Source organism: Mesocricetus auratus, unplaced genomic scaffold (assembly GCF_017639785.1).
Source record: "Mesocricetus auratus isolate SY011 unplaced genomic scaffold, BCM_Maur_2.0 Super-Scaffold_100011, whole genome shotgun sequence".
In the NCBI taxonomy this organism is placed as follows: Eukaryota; Metazoa; Chordata; class Mammalia; order Rodentia; family Cricetidae; genus Mesocricetus; species Mesocricetus auratus.
The window spans coordinates 60,857,461-60,879,145 of NW_024429195.1; the positions used below are offsets into that span (position 1 = coordinate 60,857,461).

Below are 21,685 nucleotides of genomic sequence, written 5' to 3' on the forward strand. Positions count from 1 at the left end.
CTGGTCTCTCCCACAAACTGTTTTATCATTCACAGCTGCGTGTGCAGTCTCTGATGATGGAGTTCTCCACGCTACCATCCCAATCAGCTAATATACGCAGCCTTCTCTCTAACACCTTCAACAAATTGCTGCCTAGACTCTCTCATTGTGATGAATAAAGGCGTGATTTTGCAACACTGAAGGCTGTGCATTCATTTCCTCTCTGCCAGCTGCCTTCTCTCTCTCTCCACTATCAGCATTTTGGGAATGAAAGATTCAATAATGATGTGTGCCCAGTATCTTGTAGACTTTCTGTCCAGTGCATCTTTAAAGCATGCCTCCATTCTCCTTATTAAAATGTCCCCTCACCTCTTTAAATACTGATTCTCCCCAAAACTGAGTGATCTGATATAACCTGTAAAACCCAGAAATGTGTTGAAATGTGTCCAACATCTGAAAATAAATGAAGATGGATGTGTGAACTTACCTAAGTTTGTACCATTTAGTCCTGTACAAAAGAGCAAGGCACAACTGGTTTATACAGAGAAGTGGATTTCATCCAAAACTTCACGCTCCTGCCATTGCCTAGTGTAGACTGAGACATGCTAAGTGTTGCAAAACTAAGGTTGCTGGAAGACAAAATTGTTACTTAAGTAGAAAATCACTACACGCTATAATTCTACAAATGCAGTAATAATACATAAAAGTTCTGATCATTTTCCTTCCCCTATATAAAACAAATGGTGCATTTTATATATTGGAGAAAAGAAAATGAAATATTCTCCTTAGGATAAATGGAACTTATATTCCATTTATAACTAACAGTGCTTATTCATGCTGTCCTCCGGCTATCACAGTGCTAAGAAAAATATGAAAAAGGACTAAGGATGTTAACTCTGGGCTCCATGAAAATACCTTAGTAAGTCAGAAATCCTAAGATGTTTCTGAAACATAGAAGACATTTTATAATCATTGATGACATCAGCAGATTTGGAGGAACAGCAAAGCAGAACTCCTTGCAACTCCAGAGAGAAGGCTCGTTGCTTTCCACATGGCCCTGGATATTCACAACTGTCCACTTGGAGAACCAGTGTGACACAGTAATACACTAACAAGGAAGTGCTGGCTCCAGGTTCAAGAGCAGTCCTAGGAGTCACTATGAGAATCTTTGAATGGATGGGAAAGAAGTAGGACCCCAACAGGAGGACCCAAAGAGAGGCATACTAGAGTGCTCTTATCTCAGAAGAATATAGCCTCTTCTATAGAGCCATTCAAGAGGTGTCCTCCTCACCTAGCACACAGAGGCCATTCCTGTCACCTGTTGGCTTTTCTAGAAGGAAGGGTATTCATTCATCACACATAATGTCACCTAAAGGAACCAGCCAAGGTATTTTTATTACTCGTGTTGCATCAGTGCAATCATTACTGACCAGCATGCCTATGGTGATGTATTATTCTCTTTCATTTCAGTAAAGGCATAAACACCAGTTCAGAATAGATGTGATACCCACCCATCTCTAAATCAAGGGAAGATGGTAGCATGACAGAATCCTCTAAAACTGGTCAAACTATCACCCTGTTTGATTGGTAGGGTGCTCTTAACTCCACCACACCCCTTGAGAAGATTCCCCCCTCTCTTTAATGAATTTTACAGTATTTTTAAAACCCTAATTCTGATATTTCATTTTGAACTTTTCTCCCTTTATGAATGTGTGCTTTTTACTCTAAAAGCTTTAAACTTTGTAATAGAGCTGAATCGGTTTAGCATGACAATTATGGCATGAGGTAACCTTTTACGTTTTTTGTTTTCAACATTTATTCATTTAGTTTGAGTGTGAATGTGTGTATGTGAGACAGAAAGAGACACAGAGAGAGAACCATGATACACATGATGTCAAAACAACTTTGGGAGTTGATTTTTTTTTCATTTTATCATGTGAGTCCCAGGGGTCAAGCTCAGGTCATCAGTCTTGGTCATGGAGTTATTACCTACCAAAACATGGTATGGGCCTTCTTTAAGTTTTATATATTCTAGTTTGATTTTGTAATTTTAATGTAGTTGTATTAGTAGCAATTTCTTCTCTCTCCTTTTCTTTTAAAGGGTAAAACTTTGTCAAAGTTTTTAGTCATTTTTATTTAATCATCTTTCTTGATTTTTGTCTTTGATTGCAAAAGCTACTGAGTGGTTTCTAGGAACCTTATCACTGGTAAACAAGTAGAACTTTATTGAGTCATACCTCTTAATTCATTCATATTTCACCTCCTAAAATACAGCATGACTTTTAGCTGATTAATCAACACTCATATTTTATTCATGCTATCAGCATATTTTTACCATAATAAAGATGTTCATCTATCTATACTCTGATATTAAGGTATGAATTTATAATGGTATCTCCTCACTCATAAATGTCTCCTTAGCCACTTGGCTATTAATTTAGGTTCAGCTACATGTGTTACCTATTCTGAAGAAAAACAGTTACACATAGAGGCAAGAAAAATATCTGGCTAAATATGAATGTTTTCTTGAATACATGAAAATGATGCCACATACACTTCACAGTTTGGAACCTGACTGAAGGTGTAAACTTGAAATTTGAAAAGTCAGCAACCTTGGTTTTCCAATAGAAAATGCCACAGATTCTCCCTGTATCTATTGCTTTTGTTAGATAGAGCCAGTGCCTACTTGTGGATGTTTAAAACTAGAGTAAGGACACATTTTAATAGCTTTTAAGTTTTCAAATTTATCATTCAAAGAAGATGTTTGTCACCCTTAAGGCTTTAGATCCACTTTTAGTTTTAGTTTCCATGTAGGTACTAACATCAGTTTGTTGATAAATAAGTATGGGGAAATTGTCTAAAGAGATGAGCAAGCCACCTACGGAATAGCTCATATTAATACAATTTCAGTGCTTATGCTTACTAAATGCGAAATGAAAAGGCACCTTAGCTCCCCTGTGGGGCTCTTATCAGCAAGCCAGCCTGCTCTGAACACTGATGAGTGGGTGTGTTCAGAGCAATCTTCAAACAGAAACCATTTCTATCTAAATCCTTCCTTTGAAGAACTGCAAAACAAAACACGTTCATTAGTCTGTTTATTGAGTGCCCCATATGGGGACAGCTATTGTCCTAAAGAAAGCACAAGTGTATAAACCATAATCTTTTATCAGTTACTGTTTCTTCAAAGTATTGCTTCAGTGTGCAATCCTGATGTAATTATATTTTATAGGAAGTTTGTTCATTTTTTTCCTTTTGTTGAAATGAACTTTTTTCTTCACATAATATATCCTGATTACAGTTTACCCTGCCTCTAGTCCTCCAAGTTCCTCCCTACATGTCCTCCAATCCAGATCCCCATCCCCTTTCTGTCTCCATTAGAAAAGAAACCGACTTCTAAGGGATAATAATAAAATAAACCCTAAACTAAAATGTCAAAATAGGACAGAACAAACAAACAGAAAGGAAAGAGTCCAAGAAATAGATATAGATACAGAGACCCACAGTTTGCACACTATTAGGAATCCCATAGAAACAATACACTCAAAGCTATAATATATACACAAAAGAATTATATAATAAGAAGAGAGAAAAATAAAACCAAAAATATATAAATAAAATTAATAAAAATAGGATAGAATTTTATAAAAGAAAAAGAAATAAATGCCCTGACATGACATTATAAAGCAAGAAATTCCAAAGATACCGTTGAGTTCATATTCTGTTGACCATCTACTGCTGGGCATGAAGCCCATCCTTAATTCCCTTGGAGTAAACTAAATTTTCTTTGGTAAGTGGTTATCAGTTGGAGATAGCTTTTGGGTTTGGGGTGGGGGCTTGTTTCTACTTCTCCTTTCAGCTCTAGGACCCCATCTGGTCCTAGACAGGCCTCAGTCCTTCTGAGTTCATATAAGCTTTGTTCATGTTGATTTAGAAGGCTTTGGTCTCTTGATGCCCTCCATTTACTCTGGCTCTAACAATCTTTCCACCACCTGTTTTGCTGTGTCTCTTTAATATCGAGGGGAGGGGAATTTGATGGAGATAGCACATGTTAGGGCCGATTGTTCCAAGGTGTCTCTCTCTGCATGATATCCAGCTGTGGGTCTCTGTATTTGTTCCCATCTGCTACAGGAGGAAGCTTCTCTGATGATAGCTGAGCAAGGCACTGATCTATGAGTACAGTAGAATGTCACTAGGAGACATTTTATGGCTACATTTTTTTTTCTTTTTAGAACAGAAGTATTTCATTTTACCCTACATCTCTGGGTTATCTAGTCTCAGGCTCTTTGTCACCCAAGCACTGGTGGCCATGAGTTCCATCTCTGGGAATGGGCCTTAAGCCAAATCAGATATTGGTTGGTTATTCCCACAAGTTTTGAGCCAGCATGTTTTGCAGACTGCCACCATAGTGGATCAAAGGCATTATGCCTGGGTTGGTATTAAAGTTTCTCCTTTGGTAGAGTGCAGAGTACCTTCCTATATCAAAGACACTAGCAGGTAGTAGTATAGGTATAGACACCAACTCTACTTCTCCATGTTCAATAAGTTGTGTAGATGTTGTCTTTAGCAATGGGTCCTTGCTATCTGTTTGTAGAGAATAACCTATAATCTTGGCAACAGCCTGGATTGTTTGTGATTTCCCATGGAATCCCTTTTGCCAAAAACTCGATTAGATAAAACCCAATCCCAGTAATGGGAACTTCATTTGGGCACAAGAGCTGTCCAGTTTGGGCTCTATCTCCCCTATTATTTGACAAATTTGTTGGGATCACCTTCATATATAGATAAATGTGTTTTAGGAAGCTTTTACTGTATTAGGTTTCTATACAGCTCTTAATTTTAGCTATTTGTCCCCACACATTCACCCTTGTGCCCATCTCCCCTCTCTTCCCCTGCCCTCCTTATTTGATCCTAATGTTCAAGTCACCATGCATCCATCTATAACTATTTATCCTACTTGTCTCATACTTTATACTTAACTTCTGTGGTTCTACAGATTATAATTTGATTATCATCTATTTAACAGCTAATATGCACATATCCACAAATACATACCATATTTGTCTTTGTGGGTATAGGTACTACACTTAAGATGATGTTTTCTATAGTTGCATCCATTGACTTGTGAATTTCATTTCATTATTTCACTTTTTTAATGGATGAGTAATATTCCATTGTGAAAATATACTACATTTTCTTTATGTGTTCATCAGTTATGGGGCATCTAGATTCTTTTCAGTTACTACCTATTATGAATAGAGCAGCAGCTAACATGTATGAGAGAGATAGTCTCTGTGGAAGGATCTAGCATTCTTTGGGTATATGCCCAAAAGTAGTATAGCTGGATGGATTCCCATTTTCCCGAGAAACTGCCACACTGATTAGCACAATGACTGTACAAGTTTACACTCCCACCAGCAATGGATGAGTACTAATTCTCCTCCCTCCACATCCTCACCACTGTGAGCTGGCACTAGTTGTATTGATCTTAGCCATCTTGATAGGTGTTAGATGAAATCTCAAAGTAGTTTTAATTTGCATTTCCCTGATGACTAAGAATGTTGAACATTTAAGTATTTCTCAGCCATTTGAGTTTCCTCCATTGTTAATTCTGTGTTTACAGCTGTACTTTAGATTTTAAATTGGGTTATTTGTTTTCTTGATACCTAGTTTTTTTCATGAGTTCTTAATATATTTTATAAATTAATCCTCTGTCCAGTGTATAATTGGTAAAATTCTTTTCTTTCTTGATTCTGTAGGCTGCTACTCTGTCTGAATGGTGTGATGTTCTCTGCTATGCAGAGTTTTGTCAGTTTCATGAGGTCATATTAACTGTTGATCTTAGTACCTGTGCCAAAGGTGTTCTGTTCAGAAAGTCTTTTCCTGTGTCAATGAGTTCAAGATAATTGGATTTTTCTCTTCTATCAAGTAAAATGTATCTGGTTTCATATTACGGTCTTTGAACCACCTGGAGTAGACTTTTGTGCAGGGTGGTAAGTATACATACATCTATTCGGATTCTTCTACATGCAGCTGTCTAGTTTGGCCAGCACTATTTGTTGTGAAACTTTTGTTTCAGTGTGTATTTCTAGCTTCTTTATCAAAACTCAGATGTCTGGAGGTGTGTGGGTTTATGTCTGGATCTTTGGTTTGATTCCATTGATCAGCATATCTGTTTTTGTGCCAATGTCATGTTGTTTTATTGCTATAATTCTGTAGTATACAGTTTGAGGTTGAGAAAAGTAATACCTCTAAAAGTTCTTTTATTATTCAGGATTGTTTTATCTATCTTGGGTGTTTTATGTTTCTGTATGGAGCTGAAAATAATCCTTTCAAGATCTTTGAATAATGATGTTGGAATCTTGATAGAGATTACATTGAATATGTAGATTGCTTTTGGTAGAATGGCCATTTTTGCTATGCTAACATAGCATGGGCAGTTGTTCCAAAATTTGTTCTTTATATCTCTTATTTGTTCTTTGACAATTTCAAATATGTCTATAACATGTCTTGACCTGACCATTATTTTAAAACCACTTTCTTAAAGTGATGCAATCTCAGTTTGTCAAGAGGAAAAAGGCATAAGAATCTTGATGGATGCATTTCAAATTTATGAAAGCTTGACTCATTGCAGAGATAGAATACAAATTGCTTCTTGTTAGGAAACAAAGCAAAAGAAGCATGAGAAGGAAAAAAGAACGAGAGAGCCTCCTAAGAAGTACTTGAAGGCTATACCCCTAGTAGTCACACATAGATATCTGATGTTACAATGTTTTTCTCAGTTAAACTTTGTGATTTGCTTCTAAATTGTTCCCAGTAAAGTATAACTGTACATTGCCATGTAATACATTTTCATTGATGATGAACACGTTAAAAGGTTAAATATTGAAGTTAAATATTATGTAACAAAATGGATCCTTCTCTAAACGCTTTTCAGCATTTAAATGAAGGGAAACTAGTCACAAACCAATTTTCTTATATTTCCTATCAACACAGTTCTTACTTACCTAGCATATGGGCAGGTTGCAGGGCACTACGCCTTACCATAAATTATAAACTCAATGTATGGAACAGTCTCTAAATAAAAAATGGGTTGACTATCTCAAAAGCCTGTTGAGACTCTGAAGCTAAGAGTCAGAGGCACACACAAGAAAAGAGCATTTGGAAGAAATTAAATTACCAAAACATAGCATAAAATAAGCCTAGAAGAAAAGTAGATGTTTGGATTGTTATTGTGGGGGTCAGCTTGTACCATGTTTATACACACTAGCTCCTGGATGCAAGCAACAGAGAGGGGCACATAAACTGGGCTGAGCCTTAGGGAAGTGTATTGCCTTTTTTGCAAGTCCCAAGGTGAGAGGTGGTTAGTTAGTGATGCGACTCAACATCACTACCAACATTCAACTCTGCCATCCATAAAGTATCATGTGCACAGCAGTTCTGGGTTCCCGAACAATCACAGTACCAACCAGCAGAGAGGTATTGATTTCTGTGGCTATCTTCATGCCTAGAGTTAGAAAAGGTTCTCAGAAGGAACCCAGCATATGTCTTCTTATATCACAGCATACTCAAATTGTATCCCACTTCCAGAGCAACCATGGGTAAAAATGAACCCCGTTATCATGACTGACACGTGAATTAAGACTTCCCTATGATATGTGAGGAGGTTATCTCCCTACAACCACAGCTATCTATAAACAACAACAAAACAATGTGTTTGTTCTAAATTATAGGGAAGGGATGGGCTATTCTGTAGATTTCGGATAATGTTTGTTTATGTTTTGTGTTCACAAATATGCACTGACATAATAGAAGGTAGAATTTGAGAAAGAAGCAAAATTGATACCTTTCATACTCCAAAGCTGAGATATTTAGAATACAGACATGAACAGCACTAAATTCTCAGTTTCTGTGTAGCCCTCTCAGTAATTTTCTATGCAATGTGTTTCTCTCAATACAGTCTCCCACAATAATTTCTATAGCCAATAACTCCAACTCTGCGCTTTTCTTTCTCCACAGGTCTGAGAGATATTCATTATACTTATCTTCATTTAAAACAGGGTGAGGATTATTCAGAACACTTCGTATCATATTGGACACATTATAGGCACATAATTTATTAAATCAACATTTATTTCCTCACTAGTAAGCAAATTTCATGGACTATGAAACTAGCCTAGTTCAGTACAAAACTTAGCTCTGTCACTCACTAGCTGTGCAACCTTTGGCAGAACTTCTCATCCTTAACACAAAAATGGTAACATTCCCTGATTTATAAAGTTTATTTGTAAATATCAGGTGCACTTATATGCTGAATACTTTTAAGCTACCTGAATATTGCATTTTAGTAAATATTGTATACCTTTGTTTATTAACATACTATTTCAAACTGGAAGACTTGAACATTTTTACAGCCATTGAGTTTACCACAATTGGAACTGTGGATCGATTTTGAAGCTTTGCTTCACTGTGTGACAAAACAATGACAGTTTGAGCAGTTTGATAAAAGAGGGCTTTGTGCTATGAGCTTAGATTTTTCTCTCAAGTGCCTGCAGTTCAGAAACAGTGAGAGTTCATAGCCGAGCTTCAACAAAGCAAGGGAGAATGGGAATTCCAAATCATTTATCTGCAGTTTCTATGGAAAGCATTTTGAGAGTCAATTGGCTCCAACCAGCTAACCTGTGTTTCTTCAAAGACTGCCAAAGCATCTAATTTTATATTACTACACAAAACTGAAAGGGTAGTTTCAACTAATATTGTACTTTGGTGCACATAAAATTGATCAATGGAAGATGTCAACTCCAAAAGAAATAGTGAACAACAGCAAAGATAAAATAAAAACATGGTTTTCAGCCACAGTGGGGTAAACACAAATTTAGAATTGTTTTTATTTTCCTCTCAGTTTTCATGGCCATCTTTCCTATCAACTATAAGGAGGGGAAGAAGGAAGAAAGGAAGGAAGAGGGAGGGAGAAAGAGAGAGCGGGAGGGAGAAAAGGGAAATCTGGAACTTTACCATTTTTATGGCACTATACAATGTACTTGAAATCTCTCCAATACATTTGAAAGCTATTCTGATTTTTCCTTTTTGACCACAACCTTGTCTTTCTAGCTGAAACGTAGGGAGACCCATTAAAAGCACAAATATTCTCCAGTATGAACTAGCAATTTAAAAACATGTGTGGTTTTTTGAAGCTTCAGTAATAAAATATTTTTTAAAATAGAAATGTTAATTTTATGAATTCATTATGAATGCTTTTTGAAACAGCTCTAATGTCCTATGTTTTCAGAGATTTGTGTCCTTATTGTAGGGGAGTTTTCAGGTTTATAAAAGATGTCTTGACTTTTTTGTCATTATAGTTGAATATTTTGGTTTTGACTTAGGTATTTGGCTTATTATTTCAGTCCCTATTATATTGATCTGAGAGAAAAACTAATGTACCAATGAATATAATTTTATTTTAACTAATTCCTATAAAATTTATGCTGTTTAAAATCACTAAACATAATAGAGAGAATGAGATACTAAGGTTGTTCAAATTTTTATGAAGCTTATCACCTCATAATAATTGATAAATAATGTTCATTTTTCATCTCCTGGTTTGACTCTAAGAAATCATTAATTATAAAATTCACTATCAATTTATATTCCCTTACTAGAAATGATTGCAAAATAAATCACGCCAATATAAATTCATAGCACTGAATTTTATGTTTATCAAAAGATCTCAGATTTCTTTAAACATTTTTAACTTTGTAGCAATCTTGTAAACACCGTAAAAGGGAAAAAAAATCTTCCTTGTGTTGCTAGGCAGGCTACACCCCTGCCCCTAGGCACCGCCCCTGTGGGGGCCTGTTCCCTCCCTTTTGCACCAGGCTCCACCTCTACCCACTAGGTCATGCCCCTATGGACCCTCCCCTGTGCCCCAGGCTCCACCCCTAGGCCCCGCCCCTCTGACACATGGACCTTCCCCTGTGCCCCAGGCTCCACCCCAGGCCCCGCCCCTCTGGCACATGGACCCTCCCCTGTGCCCCAGGCTCCACCCCGGTGCGCAAGGCCCCCTGGGAAGGCTGCCTCTGATCCGAGGAAGATGGCGGTGCGGATGATACGGAAGGTGCTGGCGGTTCATCTTGAGTCTGACGCTTTCCTGGTTTGTCTCAATCACGCCCTGAGCACAGAGAAAGAGGAGGTGATGGGTCTGTGTATTGGGGAGTTGAGTGATGACGCGAGGAGTGACTCCAAATTTATACACGCGGAAACTGAGGCGCACGCAGTTGCAGAAAAGATGGATGCCACCGGAATTGTTCACATCCATTCCGTCATTATCTTGCAACGTTCTGACAAGACAAAGGACCGAGTCGAGATTTCTCCAGAGCAACTGTCTGCAGCCTCAATCGAGGCAGAAAGGTCAGCTGAACAAACAGGTCGTCCCCTGAGAATTGTGGGCTGGTACCATTCCCACCCTCATATCACCGTTTGGCCTTCCCATATCGATGTCCATACACAAGCCATGTACCAGATGATGGATCAAGGCTTCGTAGGACTGATCTTTGCTTGTTTCATAGAAGACAAAACCACAAAGACTGGTCGGGTTCTCTACACTTGCTTCCAATCTGTACAAGACCCAAAGAGCTTAGGATATGAGAGAATTGAAATCCCAATTCATATTGTACCTCATACCACCATTGGCAAAGCGTGCCTCACCTCAGCAGTAGAGCTGCCGAGGATCCTGTGTCAGGAGGAACAAGATGAATATAGGAGGATTCACAAACTTACACATCTGGATTCCTTAACCAAGATCCATAATGGCTCGGTGTTCACCAAGCATTTGTGCACTCAGATATCCACAGTCTGTGGACCCCTGCTGCAGTGGTTGGAGAACAGATTAGAACAAAACCAGCAGCATTTGCAGGAGTTGGAACAAGAAAAGGAAAGCCTTATGGAGGAGCTGTCTTCCCTAGATTAAAGCAGGAGGACAGAAACGGGCAGATGAAAATACTTGGCATACAATTTATAAACTAAATTAATTTTGAAGAAGATAAAGTTGGAGGACTCGCATTATGTAACTTCAAGACTTCGTATAAAGCTACAGTAGTGAAGGTACTATGATATTCACAGAAGACTAGACATATAAATCAAAGGAACAGAAAAGAAAATCCAGAAATAAACCCACGATTATATGGCTCACTAATTTTGACAAAGTATAAAAGTGATTCAAGGAAGAAAGGGCATTCATTTTAGTAAATTGAACTTACACAGACCAACAAAATAAATTCCAGCTGTACCTCACAAATATTTCATGGATTTAATGTAAGACAGAAAACCTTTTAGAAAAATATATGAGAAAAATCTTCAGGAGGCAAGTTTTTAAACTTCAGCTCACAAAGACAATCCCAAAGAAAACAAAGTAGATATATTGGATTTTGCCAAAGCTAAAATTTTATTTTGTAAGGAAAGAAAAAGGAGAATAAGAAGATAGGAAATTACTTGCAACCCTTGTAGTATCTGATATCTGATAAATATGGAAAAATAAAGTATGATCAAAACTCAAAAATAAACAACCCAAGTAGGAAATAAAAAGAAATAGACATTTTCACCAAAGAAGAAATATAGATGGCAGTGGATGTTATAAAAATATGTTGAACTTCATAAGTCATTGAGGAATGCAAATTAAAACCAAAGTATGGTGTGACATATACTTAACAGGAGTGCTAAAGAGATAATAGTGAAAATGCCAAATACTGTTAGGAAAGTAAACTGTATTTCTCAAACACAATGACAATGGAAATATTTTTTAAGTTAAATATACACTTTACATAAAACCAAGCAGTTGCACTGCCTGGGCACAAAATCTTTGACAAAAAAAATTTGTAGCAGTTTTATTTGACATAGCCAAATGTTCTGCAGTGGGTAAGTAGTTAAACAGATAATTCCTACCATGGAATATTACTCTGTAGTTAAAGGAGCTGAGTACTAAGATACACAACTAAGATGAGCCTTGGGATGTAGTATAGAAAATAGAAAAAGAAAGGTAATTGCAAAAGGTTACTTGCTGTACAGTTGCATTTCTATAGCATTGTTGAAATACCAGAACTATGGAGAGGGAGTAACAGATTAATGATTTCCAGGGTTTGGGACTGCACAGACATGTATTATTATGACATTATGGAATAAGAGTTCATTTGTACTGATAAAATAGTTTTTTGTATCTTGCTTCTAGTGTTCAGTATATAAAACTATTCCTGTGCTAATATTGTATAGATTTATGTACACAGACAGTAATTAGTGTAAAGTCTAGTGGCCATGAATGTTATAACATTGTCATAATGTTGGTTTTGAAGTTATGCAGTTGTAGATCTTACAACTAGGAGAAACTGAATATAGGATTTGTGGGATTTTTGTACTATTTTTATAATTTCTGATACATCTATAATTATTGTAAAATAAAATATATTTAACACAAAAGAGAGCTAGGATAGAGCATTTCAGTTACTAGTGCCTCCAAAATGTTGCAAACTACTTGACTCTCATTCTGCTAGTGTTTCTGGCACATGCTGACACAGGTAGGCTTCAGACAGCAAACAGGATTCACTACCTTTGCTTAGGTTCCACCAAAACGATTCATAGCATGGACCATTGCTGAGAATGGCAACCACCTTAAGCATACCCAGTCAAGCAGCAGCTTATCCTGGCGGAGAGCGAAAGTGAGATGCCATAAAATCTAAGAAAACTCTCACTTCAGACACACGAAAGTGTGAAAATATGTATCGTAAAAGAATGTATTCTGTTGAGTGTTCAGTCTATTATATTACCCAGTGTTCTTTCTAAGGTATGTAACAGGAGCCTCACATCACTCAATAGTGTCAGCAGTCTACCACACAAAACAGTTAGGGATAAAAATATAACCTTAGTAACAAAATTTGCCTGGGTTTTGCATATAAATTGCTCCAGAAACAAGCAAGCTTAGGGAACCCACATATTTGGGTTTATTTCTTGTTCTGCTTTCTGGGTCCTGTGGTGCAAATATGTAGAGAACTGTAAGTGTGGTGTTACCATTTGAGGATCCTTTGTACTGAAACTCAAAGGGATCTGATAGAATCAAGCCATGCAACTGGTGGTGTGCGAGGGGACAGCCTTCATTATAGCAGCTGGGTGAGACATCTGTGTTGGAATCCTGACTCAACAAAGCATATGTGTTCTTTCTTGTGTGTATGTTCTGGGCACTTCAGAGAATTTCATAACTTACATGCTTAGATATGATTTTTTTCTTTTTTTCTTTTTGGTTTTTCGAGGCAGGGTTTCTCTGTCTTGTTTTGGAGGCTGTCCTGGAACTCTCTCTGTAGACCAGGCTGACCTTGAACTCACAGAGATCCGCCTGCCTCTGCCTCCCTCCTGAGTGCTGGGATTAAAGGCGTGCCCCACCAACGCCCATTAGATATGATTTTTAATTGTCCTGACTACTCTGTTCATTCGTTATTATTATTATTGTAGATGCATGTTTGTATTCTTGGCCTGACTACATTGTTCATTCATTATTATTATTATTGTAGATGCATGTTTGTATTCTTGGCCTGACTACATTGTTCATTCATTATTATTATTGTTGTAGATGCATGTTTGTATTCTAATGAGGGAGAAAAAGAAAGGGTGTGGACTTGGGTGGGTAGGATCTGTGAGGACACTGGAAGGGGAAACTGTAATGCTGCAGTCAAACTATATTGTATAAAAATACCTATTTTCAATTAAAAATAATTTTAAAAGATGGCTCAGTGTGTTAAAGGTGCTTCCTCCAAACCTGAAATCCTGAGTTCAATCACTGGGGCTTACATGACAGAAATAAAGAATCAAACACTACAAGTTGTCCTCTGATGTCCATGTACATATGCTATGACATATATGGCTCCACACCTCATGCACACACACACTAATACATACATACATAAATTTTAAAATAAAAAACAACATGGTTATTGTAAGGAATTAATGGTAAAACATATGTGGTACAGTTAGAGAACTGCTTCATACATAGCAAGATTTACGTTTGTGTAATTGTTGTATATTGACCTCAGACCTGTGTGGAAAAAGAGCCTGATCCCTCCTTAAATCTGCTATGATATGACTATGGCCATATGCCTTTCCCATGATCAGAGCCCATGGAAAGGGCTGAGGAGGGGCTACTGATGGGCCAACACTGGGATTTGTGTCTTGACTACATCTCACACACACCACCTACACCGTTTAGGGTCAGGTGTATCTTTCTTTACAGAAAGTAAAGTTAAGGTTAAAACAGAAAAAGGAAAGAGGGAAAAGAAAGAAAAGATTGGTGCTTTAGATACATTGGGGCAGCTTGTCAGTAAACTAGAAATGACACTTTTTGAATAGGACTTTAATTTCTCTTTGTATTTTGTGTGGAAACTTGTATCAGTGTTTTCCAACACTTCTCCCTCCTTTTAATCTGACCCTTTTATTGTATCTGCCACCAGAAACAGCCCCGACCCACCATAACAGAGTCCTGTAATCTGCTTCCCTCTTGCATCTCCCAAGAAAATGTATTCATCTGAATTGCGGAGAAGATGCACCTTGAGGCTGACATTCAAACACCTGCAAATTTGTGAGGGAGTTTCATATGCTATGAGGCTTCACTTACTGCTTAAGAGTCCTCCGGCAAGGGAAGAATTTAAGTGAAAATGTTGACAGTAGTTCATTATTTTTCCAAATTCCTTCAGAGCGAGCATGATCTTATTCCCTGGGAACCTTAAGTGGGTTTGACACAATTCAGTAAAGAATGATTTCTATATGAAGTTCTAAAGGAAGAACAGAAATGCATTACAACGGGCAAAGGCTGAGGCAAGAGATGGGTTTGTGTATCAACTTCTGCTTGTGATAGGATTGTAGTGGTCTTTAGGGAAGAGAGATTGACAGGCGAGTTCCTCATGGCCAACTCCAGTTTTATGGGGGAAATCTTTGGCTGTGTCTGTCAGCATCTAGTACTCTCTGAACATAGTATAAAGTGTGTGATGCCTTACTGGAACTGAGTATTGAAATAGGGCCAAGATGGATGCATGGGCACCTACATTGGCTTCATACTGCTCTATGACACTGATGAAGTAAATTCCCTAAATTCTGTTCTCCTCCTCTAATACAGAACAGCCTGTTTTCTCATTTCTCCTGGACTGTTTTTAATGATCAGTCCAAAAATAACTTGGATCTTATGTATTCAAGTACTTTCTTTGGAAATCTTTTTGATAATTCCTTGCCCTTTTCTTTGACCTTGAATGTTATATTCTTTGATTATACAAACAATACTTAAATAGATATGGAAATAGTGATTTACATAAAAATAATTATGTTTATACAGTATTATAAAATAGCTCACTATATTATTTGAGAAATCTATACTGAGTTTTACATCTAAAGATAGATATAATTAAGGTCTTAAAAAGAATAAATATAAGAGAATGGAGGTTATGATAACAAGAATGGTCTGATTTTCTTCAAGTTATGCCACAAAATATTAACCTTTATGACACCTCACTATTTTGTCTGTATTGTATTTCAACCAATGGCCATTTTGTATACTTTCACTTCACCATTTATTGCTGAGATTTAGTTTGTGTTTGAAAGTGTTTTCTTTTTTTGGTTTGTTTGTTTTTCGAGACTGGGTTTCTCTGTATTGTTTTGGAGGCTGTCCTGGAACTCGCTCTGTAGAGCAGGCTGGCCTTGAACTCATAGAGATCCACCTGCCTCTGCCTCCTGAGTACTGGTATTAAAGGCGTGTGCCACCTATCTTGAAAGTGCTTTCAATCCTGTACCTGTATACTAAACTAATACTGTAGGATCAGTTTTCATAAGAACAAACTATTTTAAAGGTATTTTTGTAAAATAACTCAGATTTATACCATATTGAGAATATAAACACAGTATAGTGTTTCTCAGCCTTCCTAGTGCTGTGGTCATTTAATACAGTTCCTCATCTTGTGGTGACCTCGAACCATAAAATTATTTCATTGGTATTTCATAACTGTAATCTTTCCATTGTTTTGAATAGATATGTAATATAATATATAATAGATATGTAAATATCTATTATGCAGAATGTCTGATATGCATACCCCAAAGAGATCACTACTCACAGGTTGAGAACCATTGACATGGGAGAAGGTGAAAATTCTGCCAGAAATTTAGCATCTTTGAATCTATCTTTCCAACCTCTTTCTATGAGAATCCTTTATTTATAAACAAGACACAATTTGTGTAATGTCTCACAACCTATATTTTTCAGCTAATACTCCCTTGTGCTTTCAAGTTTCTAGCTGTTTAAGACAAGGTCAATACTATTATTTTATAGGTCACCACAATTAATTTACTGTGAGGTCATTTCTGATATTATAGTTTCTATACGTGTCTTCATATTAAGTTGTATATCAGCAATTCTTTATCAGTGATTCCTAGGATAAGGATGAACGCTTCCACCTTCCATAGATTTTGATATATTCTGTTATCTTTGGTCCCTGGAGCATGTTTCTCTTCTGCATTTCCTCCCAATTATCCAGTTCCTTGTATGCTGACCTTTGCTATTAATATTTAGCCAAAATTTTAAGTGAATATATCCTTTTTTGGTTTTTCAAGACAGGGATTCTCTGTATTGCTTTGGAGCCTTTCCTGGAACTCGTTCTGTAGACAAGGCTGGCCTCAAACTCACAGAGATCTGCCTGCCTCTACTTCCCAAGTGCTGGGATTAAAGGTGTATGTCACCAATGCCTGGCTTATATCCTTGTTACTTTAATTTTCAGTTTTGTATTATAGAGGAGGAATTGATTGGGCTATCTTTCTTTGTTTTAGAAGAGATTTTATGTTTCTATCCAATAATAGGGATTTTTTAAAATTCCAGTGTGCTAAAATTTTGTTCTCACAAGCTAAATGACTATGCATATAAAATTAAGCAATCTGTTTCCTAGTAGTAAGATAACATGCATTTTCCATTCCTTAGTAAATAGATTCAAAAGAAAAATCATAAATGCCCCAGTACTGTACTGGTCCTATAATGTTAGACTAGCAGAAAAGACTAGATCAGAGAAAGTCTGTGTAGGGCAAATGGCTTAGGTATGAAAGCCCCATCTCAGTTTCATTATATTTTTATTGAAAATACTTTTTTCATACCATATTCCCTTATTCCTCACAAATCATACCAACCTCTCCACCCCATCCAACTCTGTGCCCCCCATCTCAAACAAACAGGCAAATAAAAAAGGCAAACAAAATGAATAAACTAATAAAGCAAGAATAAACACACCCACAAAACCCAGTTAGTGGTGATTAAGAAGAGACCAGCATTATTGGTGTGAAATCTTCCAGGAAGTGCTTTCTCAGGGTCAGTGCACATAAGCCCTGTTTCAGAGATGCCTTTGGCTGTATCTCATTCTGGCCAGAATTTGGTCACGTGTAAGAATCTCCCAGATGATCCTGGTTTTGAGAGATGAGAGGACCATAGAGAACAGCTGAGGATTGGCACTGTGAGCAGCCAGTAGAGGCCACGGGTGAATGCACAGCCTCAGCAGTAATTGAAGGTCCAGGATTGGAGGGGCCTTTCAGAGAAGGTGAGGCTCAACACCATGAAGAGACTAAGACAGTCTGGCTATTGGCAGAAGTGCAGCCCAGCTGCAATAGGAGACTCCAGAATTTTGCAGATACCAGGCGACCTGACCTCAGCCTGAGACTCAATGTGTGTTGTGGCAAGCTCTTTGGAGTCAAGAAGATGGTAAATGAATCACAGACATTGGACACTAAGTTATTTGCACTGTTAGAGTTCATTTTACTTTATTCAGATAGTGACTATACCTGGTTCTTCCCTTTTGGAATAAAAAAGTAACTTACTTTGATTTTACAGGAACCCATAGTCGAAAGATAGAAGTTTTAAAGAGACCTTGTGTTTTTTTAATAGACTTTAAAATGATTTTTGAACTTTTTGGGGGGGTGGGGTTGAGATAGGGTTTCTCTGTATAGTTTTGGAGGCTGTACTTGCTCTGTAGACCAGGCTGACCTTGAACTCACAGAGATCCACCTCCCTCTGCCTCCCAAGTGCTGGGATTAAAGGTGCGTGCCACCAACACCCAGCAAGATTGAACTTTTAAAATATTCAAATTTGAAAAGCTGGGAGTTTTAAGGCTTTAATGTGTTTTATATTGCAACATTTCTTATTTCAAGATCTGGGGGATAAATGCAAAAGGAAAAGTTGGTGTCGACTAATGTATTGGTGTGTCAAGTTAACAAGGGGTCAAGTGTCCTGGCTAGTTTTTATGTCAACTTAACACAAGCCAGAGTCATCTGAAAGGAGGGAACCTCTGATGGGGGAAGTCCTTCAGTGTGTATATGTTTGTCCTATTGGTTGATAAATAAAGCACTGCTGGCCAATAGGGATGCAAGATAAGTGGGACTAGGAGAAGTGGAACATTCTGGGAAACAGAGGCACAGTCAGTCACCATGTAGGACACAAGAGAAGTAAGATGTCCGGACCCTTTCGCCCGTAAGAGAAGACCGTGTGGAAATACTCAGATTAGTAGTTTTGTGTTAATAATTAAGTCAGAGCTAGCCAACAAAAAACCGTAGCAAATGGCCAACAGCTTCATAATTAATATAGTGTCCTGCATCCTCTTTTGGGACTGACACAGCTCTGGGACCAGGCTAGCGGGAAGAAATCTCCTTACAAACCTCAACTGAGAAAATGCCTCCATAAGATCCAGCTATGGGGCAGTTTCTATTAGTGATGGATGTGGGAGGGTTTAGCCCTTTGTGGCTGGGGACACTTCTGGATTGGTCCTGGGTTCTATGAGAAAGCAGGCTGAGCAAGCCATGAGGATAAAACCAGTAAGCAGCTCTCCTCTGTGGCCTCTTCAGTGCTTCCTGCCTCCGGGTCCCTGCCTGTTTGAGTTCCTGTCCCGACTTCCTTTGATGATGAACACTAATATGAGAGTGTAAGCCAAATAAACCCTTTCCTCTCTAGGTTGATTCTAGTCCTGTTTCATCACAGAAATAGTCACACTGAGTAAGACAAAAAGCAAGATTTATTTCTTCCCGCTTTGTAAGGGTAGAATTGAGAGGGCAGATGTCTTTTTAAATTCACCTACCTGGAGAGAAAGATCACAGTTACTGCCTTCGCAATTCAAAGCCAAAATGTTTTCATTTACAACCACAGAATTAATTGAATTCTCTCCTTCAAAGCTAAATAAGCATTTAAATATGATTGACTGAGTGAATTTGATAAAATAATTGAGTAAGATATTAAAGCTAGGTGAATTTAAATAATTAAGCAGACAAACCCTGTTTATTTATCAGTATCTTGATATATGGAGTCAATTATGCCACATTTACAGTGATCTAAAAATACCACCTAGCAGAACAAGTAAATTATTGATCAGAGTGTCTCCTACAGTAAAGGTCAAAAAATGACTAGGGAAAACTTACCCTTGATATGAGACTCAAGGCATTTACTACATAATGTTTATGATGTCCTAGGCTTTTGGTGTTATGCTATTATATATAGTTATTTTTAAAAGTCAGTAACATTTTGAATGTATTCAATCACTTAGCAGCATTTCCAGGACTAATATCCATGATTTGTGTTTTTCTTTTAATATGATACAAGATGTTAAGAGTGTAGAACATGGTTGTTGTCAACAGTTGTTCCCTGCACACTTTGGGAAGATATCATTAAAAGTTACATTTACATAGCAAAATAGGGCTTGTATACATAGCTAACCAGTTTGTCAGCTTACATAGACTTGTTGGGAAGAGAATGCTATTTGGTAACTACATTTGTTCTTAGCCTTCCCGGAAGGAGCTCTCCACTCGCTGTGGTTCAGTAAATATTTCATGAGCCAACATAAAGTAATATGCTAACGACAGGCTTCTACCCAGTGAGCAGGTGCATACAGTGTGTGTTCATCTCAGGTACACCTGCTATACCAGGTCATGCATGCCCTTCTGAGTTCGATTTCTCTTTCTTCCCGCATTAGTTTCACCTGAACCAAAAATGGTGAGCGAGAGTCATCACGAGCGCCTGGCCGCCCCACCAGTCACCACTGCTGCAAGTGTTGTCCCACATAATGCCACCGAGCCAGCCAGTCCTGGGGAAGGAAAGGAAGATGCCTTTTCAAAGCTGAAGGAGAAGTTTATGAATGAGCTGCATAAAATTCCATGTGAGTATCCTGTTCTCACTTGAATACCCGGAAAAGGTTGAACAATCATTAGAGTCATTGGGAAATCAGCAGGATTCAGTACATTGTTCTTCATGTTAGTATTGTACAGTAGTACTCCAATGAGAAATGAAGAGATTTTAGAAATGGAATATGATTTTTTTCTTTAACTGTGTTTTATAAATAATAGGATAGTATATGATGAAATTTTGTGTGTTGTATTTAATGCAGGTCCTTCATTTTCTGTCTCTCTGAGATAGTAATGTCTGTATGTTGTGCCAAAGGTAGTTTAGATTTGTATCAATGCAATTGTTATGTAGGAAAGATTACATTAGCTGATACATTCCCATTGTTACAAGTTTCATTAATATTTTTAGACTTGTTTTTCTTTCATTAATTTGTCAATATTTCAAAAGCTTTAACCTACTTTTAATTTTTGTCAGTGAGAAACACAAGCCTGTAGATAAGTTGATTTGAGTAAACATAGCACAAACCTAATCAGTGGTATTTAGTTTTCGAAATTTTATTTGTGTATTTACAGATATGTTCACTCTGTATATTACAGTATTGTGAACTGTAAATACTGTGAATTAACTAAGTCTTCCTAGCATATGTCCACTGCCTCACATGGAACCATTTTTTTCTGAAAGGATCCAACATTCATTGGTCTTAACATAACTCAAGATAACTACAGCCCATGTTGCACACTAAATCTCTTGAACTTACTTTCCCATCCAAATCAAAGTTTGCGTCCTTTGACCATCTCACTGACTTGATCATCAACATCCTAGCCCCAGGTCCTCTGACCCCTACATGTGCTCTGTGGAACATGTGAGCACACACACACACACACACACACACACACACACACACACACACACTGTGTTCACATGCACAGTGGTAATAACAATTAAAATAAAAATGAAGGTTAATATGGAGTATAGTCTTAGTATTCTAAATGGGATGATTTTCTTGGCTTATCTTTGAGATGGTGCATATAAATAATGCTGATCTTTGGATATTAATGTTGTGTTTATTTAGCTTTACTGAGTTCATTAATTACTTCTAAAAGTTTGGTAGTGGCATTTTTAGGTCTCCCTATATGATCATGTCATTTGCAAGCAAGGAAAATCTTCCTTGCTTTTGAATGGCTTTCATTTGTTTTTCTTGCCCTATTATTTTGGTTAAGACCTGACATACTAAGCCACATGAGAGTGTAAGGATGTCCTTGCTTTCTATATTTTAAAGGAGATGTTTTTCAGTACTCTAAGGCTGTCTTATGTGCCGTTTATCATATTGAAGTATAATTCTTCTATACCTAATTGGTTGACAATTTCTTATCCCAAAAGAATATTTGATGGTCTTTTAATTATTTTTCTTTTGAAATGGCCATATTGCTTTACCCTCTATCCTATTAATGTGATCGGTCATATTTAGTCAATTACAAAAATTGAACTGTCCTTGCCTCCCCAAAATTAATCCCAAACCATCATGGTGATTAGTCTTTTTTTTTACAT

General features: G+C 37.4%; 2 protein-coding genes across 3 annotated transcripts in view; both read left to right on the plus strand.

Moving 5' to 3' along the window:
* Positions 1-21,685, plus strand: part of Syt1 (synaptotagmin 1) — a 381,145-nt gene that overhangs the window by 168,892 nt on the left and 190,568 nt on the right. For both annotated transcript variants that reach the window (XM_040754927.1, XM_040754928.1), the window contains one exon: positions 19,989-20,171. In XM_040754927.1, the coding sequence (XP_040610861.1) occupies positions 20,006-20,171 (166 nt within the window). In that variant the 5' untranslated portion in view covers positions 19,989-20,005. The remainder of the gene's footprint in view (positions 1-19,988; positions 20,172-21,685) is intronic.
* On the plus strand, positions 10,052-11,701 carry LOC106020946 (lys-63-specific deubiquitinase BRCC36-like). The gene has a single exon (XM_013111868.2). The coding sequence runs from the start codon at positions 10,067-10,069 to the stop codon at positions 10,940-10,942; it is 876 nt and encodes a 291-aa protein (XP_012967322.2). The 5' UTR covers positions 10,052-10,066; the 3' UTR covers positions 10,943-11,701.

Coding starts and splice junctions, on each gene's coding strand:
- LOC106020946 (XM_013111868.2), top strand. CDS start 10,067: ATGGCGGTGCGGATGATACGGAAGGTGCTGGCGGTTCATCTTGAGTCT.